At 46.3% G+C, this 21,939-nt stretch overlaps 4 protein-coding genes across 5 annotated transcripts; 2 read left to right on the top strand and 2 right to left on the bottom strand.

Annotated features, from left to right (window-relative positions):
* Nucleotides 1-149: 149 nt before the first annotated feature.
* On the bottom strand, nucleotides 150-6,066 carry LOC112893881 (phospholipid-transporting ATPase 1-like). Its single transcript, XM_025961404.1, has 7 exons — nucleotides 4,417-6,066; nucleotides 4,022-4,328; nucleotides 2,164-2,875; nucleotides 1,960-2,083; nucleotides 1,639-1,858; nucleotides 939-1,397; nucleotides 150-558 (listed from the first exon to the last, which is right to left on the bottom strand). The coding sequence occupies exons 1-7, from the start codon at nucleotides 5,924-5,926 to the stop codon at nucleotides 354-356; spliced, it is 3,537 nt and encodes a 1,178-aa protein (XP_025817189.1). The 5' UTR covers nucleotides 5,927-6,066; the 3' UTR covers nucleotides 150-353.
* A 5,125-nt stretch (nucleotides 6,067-11,191) lies between these two features.
* LOC112895473 lies at nucleotides 11,192-15,331 on the top strand. The gene is made up of 3 exons (XM_025963427.1): nucleotides 11,192-11,516; nucleotides 13,578-13,905; nucleotides 14,937-15,331. Exons 1-3 carry the CDS (start codon nucleotides 11,348-11,350, stop codon nucleotides 15,139-15,141), a joined length of 702 nt encoding a protein of 233 aa, XP_025819212.1. The 5' UTR covers nucleotides 11,192-11,347; the 3' UTR covers nucleotides 15,142-15,331.
* A 1,321-nt stretch (nucleotides 15,332-16,652) lies between these two features.
* LOC112893840 (chaperone protein dnaJ 72) lies at nucleotides 16,653-19,132 on the top strand. 2 transcript variants are annotated; one of them, XM_025961346.1, is made up of 3 exons: nucleotides 16,653-17,188; nucleotides 17,715-17,784; nucleotides 18,810-19,132. In XM_025961346.1, the coding sequence occupies exons 1-3, from the start codon at nucleotides 16,758-16,760 to the stop codon at nucleotides 18,873-18,875; spliced, it is 567 nt and encodes a 188-aa protein (XP_025817131.1). In that variant the 5' UTR covers nucleotides 16,653-16,757; the 3' UTR covers nucleotides 18,876-19,132. The 2 variants fall into 2 exon arrangements, with proteins under 2 accessions (XP_025817131.1, XP_025817130.1); XM_025961345.1 differs by having other exon boundaries at nucleotides 18,784-19,132.
* A 687-nt stretch (nucleotides 19,133-19,819) lies between these two features.
* On the bottom strand, nucleotides 19,820-20,933 carry LOC112893898 (calmodulin-binding protein 25-like). The gene has a single exon (XM_025961424.1). It carries the CDS (start codon nucleotides 20,841-20,843, stop codon nucleotides 20,154-20,156), a length of 690 nt encoding a protein of 229 aa, XP_025817209.1. The 5' UTR covers nucleotides 20,844-20,933; the 3' UTR covers nucleotides 19,820-20,153.
* Between the last annotated feature and the right edge of the window lie 1,006 nt (nucleotides 20,934-21,939).

Genomic DNA, 21,939 nt, shown 5'->3' with positions numbered 1-21,939 from the left:
CAGCAGAGAAAAACTTTGGAAATTAAAATTTTCAAGCAATGGTGTGTTCCACATTTACATTACACTCCAAATCTTGGAAACTAAATTACTAAAGCATCCGTACGCTTCACATTTACATTACTACCTTGCAATTTTCCTGCCACAAACAGTTGAAAAAAAATCTTGTGCGTCAACTATTTCTATTTCCTTTTCTGTAAATGTCAGAAATACATACATACCTACATACATACATGTTGGAGGCTAAACCTATCACCTTACAGCTAAATGAATCAGCTCGTATGCACACAGAAAGGGTGGAAAAAAAAACAAAAGTGAAACAAGAAGAAAGAAACACTATAGTTTCCTTGCTATTGTCATGAAAATCCTTCCATTGGAATTTCTGAGCGGTTCACCTGATTTACATTCGTGAATTTTTCCATCTCTCGGGCGATCTGAATATCGCTGGGCCTAAAGTGTTCTGAGAAAGCCTTGACAACAAAATGTGGGACCATTGCTGTGACAACAATGATAAGCAGCAGTAACCAAAACAGACCAGTCCCCATTATATGATAGATCGCCCTGAAATAATTGATTGGCAACGGTAAATATGCAATTCATAATAGTATCTCACAAGTAACCGCAAATAAACTTATTCATTCTAGCTTAAAGAAAAGAACTTCACGGCACTCATTTTACTAGAAGAATTACAGTGCAAAAGCAACAAATCGAAATGTTATGAGCAATAAATGAAAAGCTCTGGGTATTGTTTATTCAGATGATTTTCTACTAACACATTTCATGAAGTGAACAATCTCACATAAGGAAAAGAACATGAATATCTTTTTGTTCCGAACTCCAACTCATTGAATATTTAAAAACAATAGCATAACTATTACAGGGAATACAAACAGATAATGCAATAGTCGTCAGTAATAAGAGGCTAAAGAGGAAGTACTCACCCATAACCTGGAAGAATCCATATGGAGTCTATGACAAAGAGGCAAATGGTGGTTGCTGCAATTGTGCCCCACACAAACGCATGTATTATCCAATTCCAACTAACGATGTCCATGGCCAATTGCATATTTACAACAATGACAGGTGCAAGTGCCCACAGATCTCCCAGACTAGACATATCTATTGTGCTTCGTCTATAAGCAAAATACGGCAAGTAGAAAACAACCAAACTCTGCCAGAGCGCTTCAAGCATATTGAGCACAAACAAATTCACATTATACTTCTCATCCCTCTGGCCAGATCCGTATAGCTTTGGATAAGCTAGCAGGGTTGACTTACTAAGATCCTTGTCAAGAATTCCGACAACAATTGTTGGAAGGGATGTATATAGCACAGTATACAGAAGACTACTCCATTCAGTGATAGCAGTTGTCAGAGTGAATGCCGTATAAAGTACATACCTGGGATCACACATGAAGTATTAGTCTTCAGCAAATGCCCGAGTATAATTATAAGAAAAATAGTTAATGCAACCAATTTCAACCATGCAACTTAACATAACCAGATGTTATATTTGTAATTCAACATAGAAATTTGTCTAACAGATATAGTAATAAAATAAATAAAGCATTGCCTTTTTCCTACCCTCTCTTTTCATGTTCATAAAGTACTTATCTACATAAAGAAACCAAAAGCTCTTACCAGAAAAGAACCAAGACAAATGTAGCATTCTTGTAAAAGTTGTAAAGGATCATGTAGGACATCCTTTGATAATTCCAGTGACCGTGAACTAATAGAAGAGGAACCAAGAATCTAAATTGTCGCATAGCGAAATCTGATGCCATAACAGCTTGTCGTCCTTCTTGGCCACTGATGCCAACCCCAACATCAGCCATTTGAATCATTGAAACATCATTTGCACCTAAATGCCATAAGTAAGGAAACTCATATGTCAGATTTGCACATATTAGTTACTAGACAATAAAATATGTCATAATAAGAGAAGCAAAGAGGGAATAATACCATCACCAATTGCTAAGGTCATATCATCTGTCCTGTTCTTGATAAGAGCGACTATCCCTGCCTTTTGTAATGGGGCCACTCGACAACATAAGACAACACTACATTCAGTCGCTAGTTTGAAAAGCTGCCACAACCAATAGAAGGCAAATCATGCATGAGCCACAACCAGAACATTCATTGGTAGAACTATATCAAGATGATTACCTCTTCTTGCAACTCCGTCTCTAGAATGTAAACAAGGCTGTTACCATCTACAATTAAAGCAATAGTTACGTTGGAAGCTTCTGATGCTAACATTGGACTCAGTGTACCAATTGATGAAGCAGCTCTGAGCTTCTTAGTTGTGGCAAGCGCTTCCACAAGACTTCTCTGACACAACTCCTTTGAATTGTTATTTATAACAATTTGCGTCATGTCATTAGTCAGCAGCTTACAGGAGTAGCCAATAGAAATTGCTGTCTCCTGCTTATCTCCTGTTAAGATCCAAACCTTTATGTCTGCTTGCCGAAGAGATTCTATTGCTTCCGGAACTCCAACTTGAAGCTTATCTTCAATCCCAGTGGCCCCCAATATGTGGATATTGCACTCTATGTTTGTGGCAACAGATCGGAGTAAGCTTCCTCTTCCAAGTACTGCTGTGCTGGCATTCTCATAAGCTAATTGCCAGTCCTCAAACTCAGATTGACTCAATTTACGCATACCAACAACAAGAGTTCTTAGACCAAGTGATGAATACTTGTGGAGATGTGCCTCTGTAGCACGAACAATGTCCAAATCTGATGATTTGTTTGTAATTCCAAATATTGAACTGTCCGCACCTTTCACATACAGCTTGATAGTCCTATCTGGGCAGCCAACTATGACAGACATTCTCTTACGATCACTATCAAACTCATGAAGTCCTAATATATCAAATCTGCACATTCCATACCAGCAGAATACATCAGTATAATAAGCCAAAAATGTAATTAGATCATTGAAAATGTTAGTTGACATACACCAAAAAAAAGATGCACTGGAAGTCTGGAGTGGGGAATAAAGGAGTCAAAATAGGCCTTCCAAAGAAGAAAGAAAAACTAGTAACACAAAACAATAGCTAGACATAACAGGCAATATAGATGAGCACTTACACATCACAAAAGATAAAGAAAAGTTTAAGCCTTTAAGGGCTGCATGATTGAGAAAACTCCTTAAGTGCATGTCATTAAATTTGCATGTGCCTGTCAAATTGCCAAGCGCAGATCCTCTCGAAACATTCATGGAAGGATGAATGATAAAAAAAACTAGATAACTCTAATTTTAACCAGTAAAATTAGAGTTAGATTAACAACTCAAAGCTCTCTATTAGTTCATTAACCCTATACTCAAATGGAATTTTTGTACTACAATTCAACGACGCAACAAGACATACTATAATTCAACGAAGCAAACACAACCTCATACTGCAGCTCAAATTTAAAAGTTTCTCCTGACAGCTAATTCAATTGACTATACCTCTGGCATCTATCCTGGAGTTCATATCACTACACTCAGAACTTAGAAGTAAATGATTTAAGTGTTGCAGTAGACCTAGGACCAAAAGATAAAAGATAGAAGGGAAAAGCATACCATTATTAAAAGATCAGTTTATTAAATCTAATTAGCAATACGACTTCACCAACCAGAGAAGACAACATATGCAGACAAATTAGGAAGAGAAAACTAAAAATTAGCATCCGGGTCACTAAACAGCAATATTGAAAATAGAAAAGATGTTGAACTTAAAATTAGAAAACAAAAGGTATAAAAACTTGAGCTAGTCCGTATCAAATAGTTGATTCTGCAGTCTGTACCCCTACCGTTTCTTGCTGATAATAAAACCTAGCAGTTATAGAAGATTCTATCCATTCTTTGTTTTCTAGAAGATCATGAATCCGGTAGCCTCCTTAACTACTAATCACATAATTACAATAGGCAATTTGCAATTCAAAATAATTATCTGTTGCTAAACGTTATTGAAAACATGTTAATGTAATTTTCCAATTTAGAATGTCTATGAAGCCAATAGCTAGAGATATGTTACCTCTGCCTGTCACCAAGGACATCAATCACTATGTAACCAGATGTTCGCTCAACAAGGACAATGCCATAAGATGCTGCCGCATATGCTAGTGCCTGCTCATCAGGGGACTCACCCTGATAGTCAATCAACTTTTGTGTATAATCTCTAGTGTCAAGGACAAGTGGCACGATGGTATTACAGGCAGCAAGAGCAAGGAAGAATTCAAGAACAAGCTTTGCTTCCTCATATTTACCACTATCCCTCAGTAGCTTCACAAGCTGAGGATCAGTTTTAACTGCCATCTTTGCTGTCCACAGCTGATCACCGACTGTCCAAAACCAGCAAAACAAATGCCTTATTAGGGAATGACAATATCAAAACAAGTGTGATACATTGAATCATTGAAGCCATCATACCTACAACTGAGTATCCATCAGTATCTTTACCAGAGCTGTAATCAACCCCGCGAATCGATGCACACTGGAACACCATCTTGTTCTCTGTCAGTGTTCCTGTCTTGTCAGAGAATACATACCTTATATGCCCTAAATCCTCATTTATATTCAAAGCCCTGCACTGGAACTTTGACCTTGATGATTCGTCATACAGGTCTTTATCAGCACCCATGAAATATGCCTGTCCAAGCCGTACCAACTCCATTGATATATACAATGAGATTGGAATGATGACCTGATACACTATTACTGCCATGAGGAATGTAATGAATATCTGCATCCCAACACCATAGTAATTGTAGTTTTTCCCAGTAGTGTAATCCTTCTCCCTGAAGAATTGGGTGAACTCCAAGTCCCCCTTGTGATTTAGCAACCAAATCCCAGCGAGCACAGATGCAGTTGTGCACATCCCAATAAGCATAATGGACAATATGACGGTCTCTCGATTTAACTGTGTTTCCAAGCGACTCCGCTTTGATGGCGCACCTGAGCTATTTAGCATGACCTTGGTCTCCTTCCCAGCATATACCACAACCCCTATCGCCCATGTGGTGTTCTTGAGTTCACAACCACGAAGCACGATGTTGGATGGTCCGAGTGATACACGCTTCCCATCAATCTCCAAATTCGCCTGAAATCCGTAGATGTTCCTGTTTGGTCGCTCGCAATGCAGGATGCCACCTACACCACCATTCTGGGAGAACCTCACCTGCGTCTCCTGCTTGGCATACCTCGTCTTGAGGTTGGTCTCCCCGTCGAGATTCACGGTCTGGACATGGGCGACGCCAGTGGGGTCGCTAGTGGCGAGCAGCACCATGTCGGCCGGGAGCGTCTCATTGGACGCCACGCGCACCACGTCCCCGACGCGTATGTGCTTCCATCTCTTCGGCTGGAAATCGCCCGCGGTGCACGGCGCGAGCACGGAGGCGAGGCGGTTGTTCTCCTGGCGGTCGGAACGGTGGCGGCGGAAGTCCTCGTAGGCGTCCTTGACGGCAGTGACGAAGAGAACGAAGGCGAGCGGGAGCACTGACGCGCCACGGCCGAAGACGGCGACCTGGGGCAGCTGGTTGAGCACGGTGATGGCGAGGAAGTAAACGTACGACAGCCGCCGGAACTGCTCGAAGAGGTTTCGCGGCAGGAAGGTGAGAACCGAATACTTGGCCGTCCGGATGGCGTTCCCCGCGAACTCCGGCGAGGGCTCCCCTACTACGACCCCGCGGGACTCGTCGTCCCCGACCTCCCGCTCCCGCTGCGACGACGCGGACGGGTCGTCGGCGGGGCCGTCGCCGCGGCGGGAGGGGAGGAATGGGTCGGGGACCTCGACGGAGAAGGCGAGCCGGTCCGCGCGGAGGGGAGGCTCCGGCTGCGCCGGCGGGAGCTGCGACGCCGCTGGGGGATGCGGTGAGGGGGCGTCGTCGGGGGTGGAGGCGCCCGGGGTGGTGGAGATGAGGAGCGGGCGCTCGGACGCCATGCTGGAGCGGAGGTGCCGTGCTAGTGCGCCGGCGGCATCGTCGGTGGCGGGATTTAGGCGGGCGCCGGCGAGGTCAAAGGCGGAGGTGGGGAGCGGAAGACTTTTTGGGAGTCGAGAGTATTCTTCTGTTGGGGGCAGGGTTGCAGGCTTGCAGCAGGTGGTGCCGTGGTGGTTGGTAGTGGGATTTTCAGAAACGGAAGGGAGCTGATGGAGAGTTTTTGCAGGGTTTCTGAGGGTTAAGTGTTTCTTTTGTTCTTAAAAATTGTTGAATATGGTTTTAAAATTGTTATGATATATTTCAAAAATATCTAAATGCAGAAGTTGTTGCAAAAAATGTTGACATGGGTTTAAAAATGGCAGAAGTAGATTCAAAGGTGTTTCTTGTTTCTTGGACTTTGTTGAACATTGATTGGAGATCACTATTCGAGGTGTGGATGTGTTGTTTGCAAACAATTCACATGGTCACCTTTATTTGTTTATTCAGTTTTGAATGTTTGAATAACAAATGCCACTGGTTCTCCGTATAGCATATACTTCCTCCGCTTCAAAATATGTTCGGTTTAACTTTCTAGTTATGCATTTAGATATAATATATGTCTATATTTATATAAAAATATATAAATCTAGACAACTAGATTTTAGAACGGAGGAAGTAAAAGATAATGATGGTAATTTTTGCATATTAGCTTTGGAGTGAGTTTTTATTAATTTCTATGGAACCACCGTCAGACACTCTCACCCCGCAATACATGATGTAAAGGCTGGCGTTACAATAGCCAAACCTAATGAATATACGAACTAAGGGGTGTTTGGACACTAATTATAAATATTAAATATAGGCTAATTATAAAACTAATTGCGTAAATGGAGACTAATTCGCGAAATGAATCAATTAAACCTAATTCGTTCATGATTTGATAATGTTGTGCTACAGTAAACATATGCTAATGATGGATTAATTAGGCTTAATAGATTCATCCCATGAATTAGTTATGCAATTAGTTTTATAATTAATCTATATCTAATACTCCTAATTAATGTTAAGCATCCAATATAATGAGACTAAAGTTTAATCCCGGATCCACACAGACCCTAAATGTATACGTTGGGCTGAATTACAAGTTTTCTGAGCTCTACGTATTGTTGTAATCATCGGAGGATGTACTCCGTACTCTCGCTGATCCCAACTAAAAGTTTAGATAAGTTCCGCTGTAGGAATCAATAATTTATTGAATATCCTTTTTGAAAATACGAAAATCTTACTTTTCCCCTCAAACATGCAGAGAGTTACGCGTCATCATCATATTAGAGAACAAATCAAAAGAGAAAACACAACAAGAAAAATAACTTAGTGCAAATTAGTAACCAAATATACTTGTTAGAAAAAAAACCATGCTATATTTAACATGTCAAGTAATTTTTTTACCGGGGTGACGTTAGCTTCATTTTGCACTATATCTCAATGCAGGCTGTGGAGCTAGAGTTGACAACATTTTCGAAATGTTTCAAGTATGCGAACCCAATAGACTGAACAAATGGGTAGTTGATTTGTCACACATCCGCAGATCCGCATCCAATTCCACCGTAAAAAAAATAGCTTTTAACATGCGCTGTTTAGTAACACTAGCTACAAAAACCCTGCAGGGCCTGTTCAGATCCCCTCCAAATTCCAACTTTTTACACACTCTCTCCATCACATCAATTTTGGGACATATGCACGAAGCAGTAAATGTATGTAAAAAAATAACTAATTGCACAGTTTAATTGTACATCACGAGACGAATCTTTTTAGCCTAGTTAGTCCATGATTAGATAAAATTTGTCAAATACAAACGAAAGTGCTACAGTACTCCAATTTATAATATTTGCAATTTGGAGAGCATCTAAATAAGGCCTAGTATATTTGATGCAAATTCGCGGGACGGGGGGCCGTTAATGGGCGCGCGTTCGCTGCTGTGCGCTGCCGGCGAATGTTCGTTGGTGGTTACTAGCGACGCGCGCGCGTACGGATTAGTTTGCGGCGAATATATTTCATATTCATTATGCGTCGCTAATACACTGGTGCCGAGCACCGAGCAGCAAGCGGTTAGTTGCGAGTCTGCAACGCATCCCCACCTGCTAGCTTACATAATTACTACTTTTCCACTGGTTTCTAGTTTCCATGTCTAGTTTCCTATACTTCCGTGGTAATTAGTTACAAGGCGGGAATCCAATTCTACGGTCGCGCGCTCCAGCGCTTCGTAGCGTGCGATGCTACACGCCGACCGATGGCCGCGAACGGAGCTGCCTGCACCCTGCACCCTGACGGCCTAGGTATCCATTTAATTTCTCTTTTCATTTCTATTCCTTTACATTCCATGATAGCAAGTGCTATTATTTTTTGGCATGCCTTTTTTTTCTTTTCCAGGTTTTCCCTTTTATTACCTTCTGTTATGTCTGAAGTTTTCTTGGCAACTTTTATATGAAAATCGTACTAAAAAATTTATACCGCGGATTTTACTTATAAGTTGTCTGATTAAAAGTTGTGCGAGAAATCTTTCCGATAACATCTTCATACAATTTGTGCTAAAAAGTTATCCTCTATAAGTTATTTAAAAAAAGATGCATTAAACTTGTATGTACCGTAAAAGTTGTGCTAAAAACTTATTCTTCAAGTTGTTAGGAAAGAATTATACGTAAAAGTTGTGTACCATTAAAGTTACGATGAGAATTTACCGCACAGAATGTGTGCAAAAATCATTTTTACGAGTTATAATTTTTTAGAAATAAAAAATTGCAGAGAAAAATACTTTCTAGAAAAGGAAAAAACAGATGGTGTTATAGATCATGCGCCAACAGCGCTCCTGGCGAGCGCGCGCTATTAGCAAGCCCTGTTACAAGGTAACTTCTATAATATTTTTCGTACTTTCTCCTTCCTAAAAATAAAAGCCTAAAAATAACTGAATGTCCAAAAAGCACGGTTTAATATGAATTTCTTAAACTTTTGAATCGCATATACAAAACTTTACACTCGATTTCGTAAAACTTCCAAAATCACGTACCGAATATTTTATGCCTTGTAATTTCAAACGTCAAAATTTGCTAATTAAAAAAAAGTATTTTTCTACTTTTAGGGTATATATACGAGATTTTATAATTGAACTTGAAAGACTTTTGACTCATACATCCAAAAATTTGTACATCCTTAACTCTGAGTTCACATATTTAAAACTTTATATTTGGATATGAAAAACTTGCAAACAAGGTATAAAAAAACTTTTCTACACCTCTAACTTTCAATTCACATATTCGAAAACTTAATACTCTAATTTGAAGTACTAACAACCATATACATAAAAAGTTCTATATTCCTAACTTATATTCATAGCTAATATTCTCTATGTAGCTACAAGAGTGTTGCAGATACAAAGATAGGTCATAGGTGAAGCTATATGGAAAATGACAACGGATCTACCAACAGGAAAAACTTTAAATGCTGCACAATACTTGAATAACATTATCAGATAAAACTTTGGACCCATACAATGAAAACTTTGAAACATAAAGCCTAAAACTTTAAGTCAGCACAGTAAAAAAACCTGAGAACATTTATTGGATAAATCTTTAGACCTATATGTTAAGAGCTTTTAAGAAGGAAGCCTAAAAATTTCAATTATATATATAAAAAACTTTGAGCGTGCCAAAGTTTTATGTACACAATATTGAAACTAAGACAAATGGTAAGGAATAATGCGCAAGGAAGACGACAATGTGAGGAATTAAGGGCAGCTCCAATGCTATATCGATTTTGGAGAGAAAAAACATCGACGGAAAGGACGGTTCTGTTAGCGATACGTCCGTGGTCATCGTGTGCTCGCGTCATGCGCGCTGTGCGCGGTCACCACGGGCATCTCTCTCTTTCTGTTATGGAGTCGGGTTCTTTAGCTCATGCACCGGACTCATCTGCATATAAACGACCCTAGATAAAGCACCTGAGATGAATACAATTGCTATTGCGTTGGCCATCACTCTCTCCTTCAGGTTCGAGTGCTTCAGTGTTGAGTTCGATGGTGGGATCCAAAGAAATATATAAAAAAAAAAACTACGAACGCGCGTCGCTGGTGGAGCAATGGGCTGGTGGTGTCGGCAGAAGAACCGCATCAGAAGGCTGATTTCCAGCTCTGAGAGTCAAAAACGCCGATGCTCAGAGAGTGCGCAGTTCGGAACTTTTGGATTATGATTGGCTGGCCTGAGTAGATAAGATGTGAAGCATCATAAGCGGTGCGTCCGTTCCCTGCCATGTGCTACTGCTGGCAGCGCGCGTACTATCTAAGGAAATTGCTCTGGCGTTGCTCCGGACGAATACGGCAACACATCAAGAAATTTGCATGAAACTGACATTTGCCGAGGTTATCTGACAACATTTCCCAATCTGGCCCCACTGTCGCAGTTGTTCGCTTGCGATCGGGGGGCAAAGAAACCCGAGCAGGAGGGTCGGATGACGACGGTACCACCAAACTGGGCGTGGCAGCAGAATATCCAACAGTGCTGGGAGGATCTACTCCTCTTTCTTGCAAGTTGCAACGACCAGCAAGAAGAGCTGAAACAGAAGTTCCATGGGCTCCCTGGCCTGAAGAGGATGGCATTCTTAACTTGTTGCTAGCTGCTACCGGGGATCAAACGCCTGCCATTGGTGAAGGGACATATTTTTTAATAATTTCTTAAAAGAAATGGTCAACCACCGCGAGCAGCATGGAGACATTTTTTTTCCTTCTAAATTCTAACTGACGTATCCAGTGATCCTTTGAGTGATGTCTTTTCTTTTGGTGAGGAGAAGCAATTTAATCGTTTTGGTGGACGAGAGCAGGTGCCACGTCCTCTCAAATTTGTTGACCTCACTGCTTTCTTAAAGCTTTTGGGGCCCCTGGTGAGCTCAACACATCATCCGATGCATGCAAAGCTGCAAACCTTCTCCTCAAATGCACAAGTACATGTTTGCATGGAATGGAAGCTTTAATGCTTTTTTTTTCTTGTGTAAAAACAAGTCATGCAGAGCTAAGAAAGTTACTGTTACCGAAAACTTGCAGAGCTGCAGTGTTTATTTACTGCCTTGTACAGCTGTACATCTTGTTTTTTGTGATCTTGCGATACATCTTCCTCGAATTGGACGCGAATACAGGGAGAGAGATACTGGGCTGGGCTGAATCCGACAGGCCCCATCGCAGTTGGGGCCGGGCTTGCTTTCATCCGCTTCGCACTCCAACCCCACTCGCTTTCTGTTTCCTTCGCCTCCTTTCCCCATCCGCCTCCCTGGTCCTCCCCCGCTCGCTTCACAGATCTCCCCACCCCCCACCGACACGGCTGCGCGGCGCCCGGGGGGAGTAAGGCTCGTCACGGCCCGCGTCCCGGCGGTGGCGCGGAGCTGACCGGGTCGTTCGAGGGATGGACGGCGGCGGACTGGGCGGGCTGCGGTGGACCGCGGAGGAGGCGTCCACGATCGGGGGCATTGCCACGGTGTCGCTGCTGCACTCCTTCATCCCCACGCACTGGCTCCCCTTCTCCATCGTCGCGCGCGCGCAGCGGTGGCCGCTCTCCCGCACCCTCCTCGTCAGTCAGTACCCCTCCTCCCTCCTTACCTCTCTCCCCCCGTGCCTCGTTTTCGCCTACTGGCTGCGGTTGCCGCTCGTTACTGTTCACCCTCCCTCCAGATCTGGGGCCTAATTTGATGAAGGGTGGGTGAAGGCGCGTCCAGGTGATCGTGCAAGAGAGTGCAAGAGAGTGCTGTTAGGGTTTTACTCAGGTTGGGCTGCTCTTGGTGAGTCGGTGGTTGGTTTCGGTTGGGTACGGTTGTTCATGTGCAGTTGTGCAGTGGCATCAACAAATGGTTGCAGTTGTAGTGCCATCGTAGTGTGGTGGTGCCAGGGTGCTGCCTAGTTCGTATGACGTGCTGAGTGCCGCCTGAACATCCGAATGATATTGTCTGTGCAATGGCAGCATATTCATGTGTCCGGCGCTCCACGCCATGTGATTGTCTGGGTGAATTTTTGGTGTCAGGTGGCCAGACTGTACTGTATTGGAGAACACCTGCTGCTCTTGTGCTTGTGCCATCCTCTTTTTTGGATGGATTATTGGAATTTGCTAGTGAAAGTGTTGCTATGTCATCTCACTAGGTGGCAAGCTGTTCACTTGTTTTCATGTTTACACCCGTCGGAGGTGAGTGTGACCAATGCAGTGGTTTTGGTGTTTCTCAGCTTGACTATAGATTGTTTGATATGGATAGTAGATCTGTACTGAGGAGGATAGTGGGCATTCTTAGCATTGTTTTGACAGCGGTAAGGCGAGGCGTGGCGACCTACCCCCTTCTGGACGCCTAGGGCAAATAAGGCGCGCGGTGAGGTGACGCCATACACATATCATCATTTAGAATTGAGCAGCACAAACATAAGCGATTAGGCATTTTTATACTAACTGAACAACATGCACAACACAGAGATTCAGAGTTTAAACTAGGAGCACACAATCATTAAACAAAAGGCAACGCACGGAAGCTAAGCAAAAGGCAGCACACGCACATCATCAGGCAGACAGGCACACACCACACATTCACACAAAGCTATCTACTTATATATCAGATTAATAGCACTACAGCAGAGCAGAGCACCAACTCCAGGGTTACGCGCTAGCAGCCTAGCAGAGGGAAAGAATAGGAGAGGAAAAGGAAACTGTATCCGTGTGATGCAGCTGCGGGAGGGGGTGCCGGCAGAGAGGCGGAAGAAGAACCAGGAGCTCGTGGGTGGAGGAGAAGTGGAGGGAGTCCACCCGGATTGGTTGGAGAAGAGGAAGAGGATGCAAATCGATTGGAGGAGAAGGGGCTTGAGCCACGGGATTGGGGAGCAGGCATGGCAGGATCGGAGCAGCGCGCCGCCGCCAAGGATTCCAGGTGCCGCCGGCCCGCCACCCTCTCTTTCCCTCTCTTGTTCTGAATCCGCGCCCCTCAGATGCGTCGCGCCGGGAGGTGTAGGCGCGCACAGCTGCTGCCCTTTTCCGCGCGCGCAGCTCTCCCCCGCTGCCCCTCTGTTCCCCGCGCGTGCCCTCAAAATCGCCTGTGCGGCGTCCGCCAAGCGCAAAACTGACGCCAAATCCGCCTAGGCGACGCCTCCGGATGCCATAACCATGAAATTCCTGGCGGCCCTGACGCCAGGATTTGATTTCCGCCTGGACGCCAAGGCGACGCCTTAAAAACCATGATTCTTAGTAATGCAAGTAATGTCATGTGTTATATCCACGCACCGAGTTTGGGCAAACAAGTTACAAAGCTTCATTTTTAGTTAGAGCAGTAGCCAATACATTACTAAACTAGTTTTTTCTGTACTCATACATTATTAAACTAGTGGTCTCTCATAGCAGCTTATCTGAGACAATCTGTAGTTGTCATTTTTAAGGAGTTAATGATGCATTACAAGATGAAGTCATGATTTACACCCAACATCTATGTTTCTCTGTTTGGTTTTGCTGTTTTGTACTACAACAATGTATCCCTGTAAGATATTTTACAATTTCATAGTCTTCCTCGTATTTTGTGTGTAAGTTAGTAACGAGTACATTGTTACTTTCCAAACAACCACATTCTTTTCATATTTCCATACTAACAAAAAGTCACCAATTTCTGCAGCTGCATTTGGAGGTGTTCTTCATGTTGTTTCTACGGCTCTTCTTGGGATAACTGCAGTTACTATGGCAAACACTATAGCCGGCGAAGAAACTGTTCATAAACTTGCCTCGCTATTGCTGATTTTTCTTGGAGTAAGTTATATACTGTTGTTTGCCTTAGGAAGAGGTGGCCATAGCCATGCTCATAACCATCCAATGGAAAAGATGGCAGTCGCTGGTCTTGTCCTCGTTCCTGCATTATCACCCTGCGCAACAACCCTTCCAGTTTTTCTTGCTGTTGGCAACTCTTCCTCAATGATGATTCTTGCAATCATTGTGCTCCTCTTCAGGTCTTCACCCTCTCCGACTCCACTCTTTTTAGATATAATTTTACTTGTTGGTACGTACAAATTAAAATGCTACTATCCTGTCCTCCTTTTGTTTTGTTTCTAAGCGCTCTAAAGTAGAAACAAGAAAAGGGATGAACCGTGGCAAGATAGTTTTTCCTTCTACTAAATTAGTTGAGCAAAGAAGTGATACTGAGATTACCTGTAATTCTGGCTTTTAAGAAGTTGCTTAGCCGCAGAATTCCGTTTGTTGGTACCTCTGGCCACTGTGTGTCACCTTAGCTGATGCATAGAGCATGCTGAGGCAGAAAGGAACAAAGTCAAGTAGATCAATGTATTGAGCTAAAAATCCACTGACAGCGGAGCGGGTGATTGCATTTGCTAAGTATAGAGTTGTGATCTTGTTTCTTTCAGTTTGTAAGATTTTCCTATTGAGATACTTCTTGCTTCATTAGTCATCATTTCGTTGTAGCAGATCCTTACATTAGGAATCAAAATGACAAGAGTTTTACCATCTAAACTCAAGGGTGCAGAATATGACTGTATCATTAGTTATCATGTTAAAATGAGTGGCAGCTTTGTTAGCGGGTCACTCATTTTTAGCTCACCTCTCAACTATAGTTTTCAATAGGAACTGATGGCACATAACTTTAGAGGGGTAAGTAGTGTCGGCATCATCAAATGCCTTGTTTCCTTCAAATTTTCTTCTAGGTAATTTCTTTTAAAATATGATCACTCATTTCTAGCTCACCTCTCAACTATAGTTTTCAATAGAAACTGATGGCACATAACTTTAGAGGGGTAAGTAGTGTAGGCACCATCAAATGCCTTGTTTCCTTCAAATTTTCTTCTAGGTGATTTCTTTTAAAATATGATAGGCCCATGAAGTATCAACAAGATGCTTCATACTGCATATCTTCCTTCCAATTCACTGCCTCCTGCTCAGTCGACTTACATTTAGTTTCTTCCTGTCCTATCTTCCTTCCAATTCATTGCTCCTGTTCAGTCGACTTACATTTAGTTTCTGCCTGCAGCACCATTACCGTGATGACATCCCTGGTGGCCCTCTCATTCTACGGTGCTAACCAAATCAAGTTCCACTGGGTCGAGCGGTACGACAAGATCCTCGTCGGCATGGTCCTGTGCCTCGTCGGAATTTTAACATATGTGTTCCATCATCATGATGGTGATGAGCACTCTCTCCATGAGCATGTGCACCGGAAACTCGTGTCCCCATAGATGACTAGTAGATAGTGAATGAAGTTGCATATGTTTGTGTCAAAATTTTATGTTGTTCCCCTAACCGTTCCGAACAATGGATGCTGTATATGATCTGATTATCGACCCATGTGAGTTCATCTGCCTTTCTGGCTTTTGCTGGGAACTCATATCAACTGATCTAGTGAATATGTTGTGGAAACTGCGTTAAGTTCTTGTGCTGTATACTTTACAAACTACAAAGTGGTTCACTTAGGGTGTGTTTGGTTGGGGAGTCAACTTAAATAGAATGGCTCCATTCTAATTTCTAAGAATGGAGCCGTTTTGTTCTACGTTTGGTAAGTAGAATGGAGCCGTTCCATTTTTTATTTGGTTGGTTGGAGAGTGCGCTAGAGTATAACCATTCCATTCTGTGTTTGGTTGGAGAATTCCATTCTGTGTTTGGTTGGAGAGTCAGGTGAGTATGGTCACCTTCTTCTTTGTTAGGGTGAGCTTGCCACCGGTTAAAATGCACCATAGCAAAAGTCAGTACCAACAACGAAGAAATGATGCGGGGGGTGGGGGGTGGCTCGTCGGGAGCTGGGGCTTCGGGCGGGCGGTGGACGGGGGGCGCCGCGCGGGGTGGGTGGGGGGTGCTGTGGCGCGCGCTCACCGGGAGCTGGAGGCGCGCGGGGAGGGGGAGGGGGCTTGGTCGGGCGGGGGCTCTGGGCGGCTGCGCGCTTGCCGGGAGTTGGGGGCGCGGGGGGCTTCGGGTGGGCAGGGGACGGGGGGCGGTCCGCCTGGAGTCCGCCGGCACGGGGGGGGGGGGGGGGGGGAGGGGCGCTCTGGGCAGCCGCGCGCCCGTCCGAAGACGGGGGGGCGGCCCACCTGGAGTTTGCGGGGGGGGGGGGGGGGGGGGGGGGGGGGGGCTCTGGGCGCCCTGGAGTCCGCCGGCGAGGGGCCGTGGCAGATCCGCCGGCGGCGGGGGTGGGGGGCCTTGGGCGGCCTGGGGTGGGGGGCGGTCACCTGGCAGGACGGCGTCGCGGGGGGGGGGGGGTGTTGAGCGCACGCTGCTCTCGCACGGGTGGGGGACGAGCGAGCGCTTGCGTCCGGCCGTTTTAGCGGAGCCAGCTCATTCCGCGTATTGGAGGTATAGTCCCTTTCGGGAGCCGCTCCAGCCCACCGTTCCTCAACCAAACACCACTGAAAATGGAGCCGCTTCCTTCTATCTCCATCCATCCCACCAACCAAACACACCCTTGCTCAACTTGTTGACAAGCCATTCAGCACAGGCCTAGCTCGGCATTCTGAAATTTCACTGTTATTTTTGGATATAAATGAATTTTCAGCAAATAATAACTCGCGTATATCCAAAAGCAACAGTTCTATTCTTTTTCTGGGGGAAAAAAATCCGTTTCTCCGTTTGTAAAACTGGAATCGAAATAGTTGGCCCAAGACCATAGGCGTAGGGGGCCTTATCCTCTTGGCCCAAATCTAGCCTAGTAATCCTACAAAGGGCCGGGTCGGGCCCTGAAGAACGCGCGGCAGGCAGAGCGGCCACGCCGCCGCCGATCCCTTTCGTCTCCCCGCGGCCATCCTCCAGCTTTCGTCCCTCGGTCCACCGACCGAATCCGATCGCCTGGGCCTCCAGGCGGGCGATGGGCGACCACTACCAGACGCTGGGGCTCCGGCGCGATGCCACCAAGGCCGAGGTCAAGGCCGCCTTTCGCCGCAGCGCGCTCCGCGACCATCCCGACCGCCACGCCAGCTCCACCGACGCGGCCGCCCGCGCAGACGCCGCGCGCCGGTTCCGCCAGGCGTCCGATGCGTACGACGTCCTCTCCGACGACCGACGACGCGCCGAGTACGATCTCCGCCTTCGCGGCTCCGCATCATCCTACGCGCGCACCTCCTCCTCCGGCTGGGCGTCGTCGTCGTCGGCTGCCTACGGGTACGGCCAGGGCGGTGGTTCGTGGCGGCGGACGCCTCCGGGAGCAGGGGCCGGCGCGTCGGCGGGATCAATTGATTGGGAATTCCTGCTGAAAGCGGTCACTCGGCGAGGGTTCCTTATCAATCTGGGTTTCGCCAGGTGAGTCAATTGATTTCGTCTGTTCAATTCGCTATCAATAACGCGGTGCAAAAGAGGATTCCGGAAATGAGCAAGCTAGTCTGTAGCTTCGCTTGCTTAGTTGCTTTGTTCCTTTGATGAGTGCCATCTATTGGTGATTACTGACCAAACAAGGTGAGATCAGTGCTTGAACCAAGGACAATCAGAATGGGGCTAAACGTGCAAATGTGGTTCACTACGGTTGCATGTTTAAGTAGCACATCTTCTGTATTATTATAGGTTTACGGAAAAGAAGGTAGCATGATTGTCTTAGTCGATGTTAGGTCAATGAAATTCGCAGTTTGATTAGTTTCGTAAGAAAAATGGAGAATGAATGCCACACATATGGTTGGTAAAAGTTCCAGAGAACACACGTTTAGTTGCAACTAGTGTTATTCAGTGTAGCTTATTTGTTGTCTACCAAGTATTATGGTTCTGGTGATTTTTCAGTATTTGAAATATGATAGCTGTTGAGAGTTAGCGTCTCATTTATAACTCTGTACTGCAGTGTATTGCTATCTGGAGCAGCTTTTCTGGATGGGAGTATTCTAGAAATTTGGAAGATGAATAACTCTGGGGTAAGTGTTTTTCATTCTTTTTCGCAATGTTCACATAATCACATTGATTCTCTTTGTATGGTTAATCGAACCGCTATTATTCAGAATGAATTATATCAACCTCCAATTATTATAAACTGTTTTGCACAAACTTTTAAATTGTTGTCATTGTGGGGTTATGCCAATGGGTGATACTGTGATAGGCAAGCAATTAGCTTGTTGATTGGTTTAATGATAAAAGGACATGAGTGAAACAAACTACAAGAGGTCGAGTTTACTCATTTTACTTTGGTAAGATGTAGAAAAGAAAGAGAGCAGTGAAATTAGTCATTTTATTTATGCAGCATCCTGCTATTGCCATTGTCATATGCACCAAAATATTGAAGCCAAATGTGTTCAGTAAGCACACTAAGTAGCAAATTGGATGGCTTAGTCATCTAAAATTCAATCCCTTCCTGTCTCTTTTTTTTATCTACACATAATGTGATGGCATGTCGATTATGCTCTTTTATGTCATTTACATGTTGTCACTTCACCAGTAATTAGCCGATAGATCATATTATGTTGCATGGTAGGCAGTAAAATGGTTTCAGACATCAATTTTCTCATGGTAATACTAGTATAACTGGTAGCCCTTTCCTTTTTTTCATACGCTGAGTGGTGGACTAGCTAATTGAGGCGCATTAGCGTGGTTACCTGCTCGAGGGATGAAACTCATAGTCATCATCGAAATATTGTAAATTGCGCTGCACTTGTAATGGAGAAAATGTGCCCCTATTGGTAAACGCAAATATTGAAAATTGCTATATCCTGCCATAGAGAAAGATCGTAATGGCTGGAATGTGCCCCTAATCCCCTATTGGTAAATGCAAATATTGAAAATTACTACATCCTGCCATAGAGAAGACCGTAATGGCTGGAATGCGCCCCTAATCTTTTATTGGTAGATGCAAATATTGAAAATTACTACATCCTGCTGTAGATAAAACATGTATGCTGACAACTGATCCCTCAATCAACACTGTGCTGGTATTTTTGCTGTGCAGAAATCATTTGACGATGCGATGGAGTCGATTGAGAAGGTGAAAAGGACGCATAAAGGAGATAGGTAGTAGAAGGTCCTGTGTCCATGAATTCTCGGTACATATACTGACGTGTAAACCGGTGTGCATATTGCTGTCCAGATCCGATGTTCCTCTGTACTACGTATTAGTTCTGATTTCTGAATATGTCTTTGACGAAGTTGTGGTTGGTCCTTGTAAGACCATGTGGGGTCTGCATTCACCCTTCACATATAGAAACTGTACCTGTAATTCTTTTGTGGATGAAAATAAGTAATCGTGTTGAATAAATGAATGTAATTCACGTACGCTTTGAGGAAAGGCTATATGGACTCTGCAGTTTTACTATTGTTCTAGTTAAGCTGTACGTTTGGGTATGTTTTGGTTCAGAACCCTGACATTGTTGTCTAGAGCCTAACGGAAGTATGCATGCTTTGCTTCAGGACCCCGACACTGTTGTCTAAAGCCTAACGGAAGGATCGATATGCGTCTGTTTTACTGTGTTACATCACGTATGTTGCAAACTGGTTCTAGTAGCTTAAAGAAAAGGTTCCTACTTCGCTCACGTGGACGTCGTGAGTTGTGCTTAAAGAGGCAGGCCAGCGCCCATCACTCCATCAGCCTGGCTGATCTATCTACGCGTCTCGGCAACGGCTGCTGACGCCGCGTTCACACTCGACACACCTGGACGGTGCGGCCCCCATGCCCCCGCGGTTGCGTTCACACAACCTACTGTGCTGTGGACCACCAGTCAATGCCCCTCGGCCGTGTCTCGCGCTCGTCTCTGCTACTGCTAGTACTAGCTGGCATGCATGGCACTGCATTGGCATGGCAACGGCACCACCTCCTTCAAAATGTGCTGCTGCCGCGCCTGCGACGTGCAACTCTCCTGATTCCTGAAACCGAGAGCCTGAAAGCACAATCTAAACACCGTTCACATTGGGGAATAATCTTCTCGTTCTGCCGAATCATAAACAGGGCGCCACAAGATTCGATACGAGAATGATTAGCACAATCTACTGAACAAGCAACGAGAAGGAACCATGGCGACCATTTGCAGAAGCTAAACCACAGCGCTACTCGCCTAACACTACTTGCTTTACAGGGCATGCAAAAACTCCATGGTTGCTACTGCTAGTAGCATCATCGAGGCATCGGCTGACAGCCGTCTGATCCTCGCATCAGACGGACCAAAAACTACCATAACAGGTTGCTACCAAGCTGGACGGACAAGAGCGAAATGATCGACTGCCAGTCTACCACTGCAGCAAAAGAAGCCAGCTTTCCTTCCATCTCCTTAATCCCTCTGCGCGCCAGCTCGTCGCGCCGTTAGATGATTCCCCAGCTCTCCAGGGTCGGGAAGTCGATCATCGCCTCCATCTCCAGCAGTGCCGACGAGTCGTCGTTCCCTGCTGCCGTGGCGGCCGGCACGTACCCGCGGCTCGAGCTCCTGTCCTCCAGCGCCGGCGCTGCGCGGTCGAGGAGGAGGAACGCGGACGTGTCCAGCGTCGGGAGAACGAACGAGGGCGCCGGCGTCCAGCTGGGCGCGGCGGCCGCGGCTGCCTCCGGGGCAGCGGGGGCGGAGGCGGGGAGGCCGGTGATCTCCTGCACCATGCGGCGGAAGTTGGCCGGGTCGGCGGTGATGTAGGTGGTCTGCGGGCGCCGCGACGTCCGCGGCTTGCGCTTGCTGACGCGGCCGGCCTTAGGTCCCTTCAGGGCCCGGGTCGGCGGGGGGCCAGCGCGCCCGGACGACGGCGCCGGCGCGTCGTGGCCTCCGGAGAGGAGCTCGGAGGCAGAGGAGGTCGTAGAGGAGGACGGGGTGGCCGGGGAGGAGAAGGGCGAGGCGGCGGCGGTGTAGGCGTGGGCGGGCGCCATGGAAGCGCGGAGCGCGGAGGTGAGCGCCTCGTTCTCGAAGGCGGCGGCGGTGAAGGAGCAGTAGTGGCTGGCGGCGGCGTGGGTCGGGGCCGGCGTGGGGAGGTGGGCCCAGGTGGGGTCGAGGCCGGCAAAGCGGTTTGCCATGGCTGGGAGGCGAGGTGCTCGAGCTCTCGATCGAAGGCCGGATTTGGGTGAGGCGAGCGGGTGGGGAAGGTGGGAGGGGGGGTAGTGGGAGGCGGCGGTGGGATTTATAGGACGAGCGGGGACGGCAGCCGGAAATGGTAGGCGTACCATTGGCTGTGTACACGGTACGGCAGCCAGAGCCTTCCCCGTTTGTAGACAGAGAATTCTTTGCCAGTGAACTTGTGCAACACAAAGGCATCTGAAATCGTATATTTTTGTACCATGACATACTTGGCCCTTTGTCACTGTTACTAGTAGGATTTGATTTGAAGTTCACGTATGTCTATTGCTTGGTAAAAGAACGGATATTAATCCGGCCTGCTTTCGAACGTAGCACCAGATCGGCGTTCAACGACAACGGTAGTAGCATAACGCAATGTCTATACTAGGCATGAGTCAAATTTAGCATGCCTTAGTACAATGCAGCTGCATATGATCCTTGGATACCCTACAAACTCAAATAAGGGTTGTAGTTCCCATACCAAATATGCTATATATTAGTAATAAATAGAAACAATAAGAATAATAAGAGCCATAAGGATATCCAAGCTTGCTCTAGAAGAAAAGGATATGCAAGCTTTGCAGGGCAGGGGAGCGCGGGCAGGGTGCGCGTGGCGATCGGTGCAGAAAGACAAGGAGAGACGGTGGGGTGGGGCCCACGGAAACCGCGTCGCCGCGGTGGAGGCCCGCGCGCGCGGCCGCGCGGCTGGTCATCCCGATCCCCATCCCATCCCGTGCGGCCGTGCCGGCGGTCGGTTGCTGCGGCCGCCGCCGCGGGCGGCCGGGGCGGTGCGGGCCCCCTGTGTCCTTCTGGCCGCGGGCCCGTGCTCATCGTCATCCCCTCCCCTGCCCGGAAAGGCTCCCCGCCGCATGCGCCTTCCTCCCGTCCGTCGCCACCGGCTTGCGAAGAAAGACTCGTCCCGTCGCCGAGGCGTGGACTCGGCTCGGACCACCGGCCGCTTCGATGGACGTGCACGGTCGGGTCGGGTCGAGTCGACTCCTTGCTGCCCAAGCCACGCACGGCACGGGTCTCCACGAGTCCACTCCTCCGCGGACG

This window comes from Panicum hallii, chromosome 5 (genome assembly GCF_002211085.1).
Source record: "Panicum hallii strain FIL2 chromosome 5, PHallii_v3.1, whole genome shotgun sequence".
Taxonomy (NCBI): Eukaryota; Viridiplantae; Streptophyta; class Magnoliopsida; order Poales; family Poaceae; genus Panicum; species Panicum hallii.
Note: the sequence above shows the minus strand (reverse complement) of the source record. Positions and strands in the feature narration are given on the sequence as shown.

Coding starts and splice junctions, on each gene's coding strand:
- LOC112895473 (XM_025963427.1), top strand. CDS start 11,348: ATGGACGGCGGCGGACTGGGCGGGCTGCGGTGGACCGCGGAGGAGGCG. Junction 11,517..13,577: donor CTCCCGCACCCTCCTCGTCA/GTCAGTACCCCT, acceptor CAATTTCTGCAG/CTGCATTTGGAGGTGTTCTT. Junction 13,906..14,936: donor ATCATTGTGCTCCTCTTCAG/GTCTTCACCCTC, acceptor TTCTGCCTGCAG/CACCATTACCGTGATGACAT.
- LOC112893840 (XM_025961346.1), top strand. CDS start 16,758: ATGGGCGACCACTACCAGACGCTGGGGCTCCGGCGCGATGCCACCAAG. Junction 17,189..17,714: donor ATCAATCTGGGTTTCGCCAG/GTGAGTCAATTG, acceptor TCTGTACTGCAG/TGTATTGCTATCTGGAGCAG. Junction 17,785..18,809: donor GGAAGATGAATAACTCTGGG/GTAAGTGTTTTT, acceptor TTTGCTGTGCAG/AAATCATTTGACGATGCGAT.
- LOC112893881 (XM_025961404.1), bottom strand. CDS start 5,926: ATGGCGTCCGAGCGCCCGCTCCTCATCTCCACCACCCCGGGCGCCTCC. Junction 2,876..4,021: donor GTCCTTGGTGACAGGCAGAG/GTAACATATCTC, acceptor TGGAATGTGCAG/ATTTGATATATTAGGACTTC. Junction 2,084..2,163: donor AGACGGAGTTGCAAGAAGAG/GTAATCATCTTG, acceptor TGGTTGTGGCAG/CTTTTCAAACTAGCGACTGA.
- LOC112893898 (XM_025961424.1), bottom strand. CDS start 20,843: ATGGCAAACCGCTTTGCCGGCCTCGACCCCACCTGGGCCCACCTCCCC.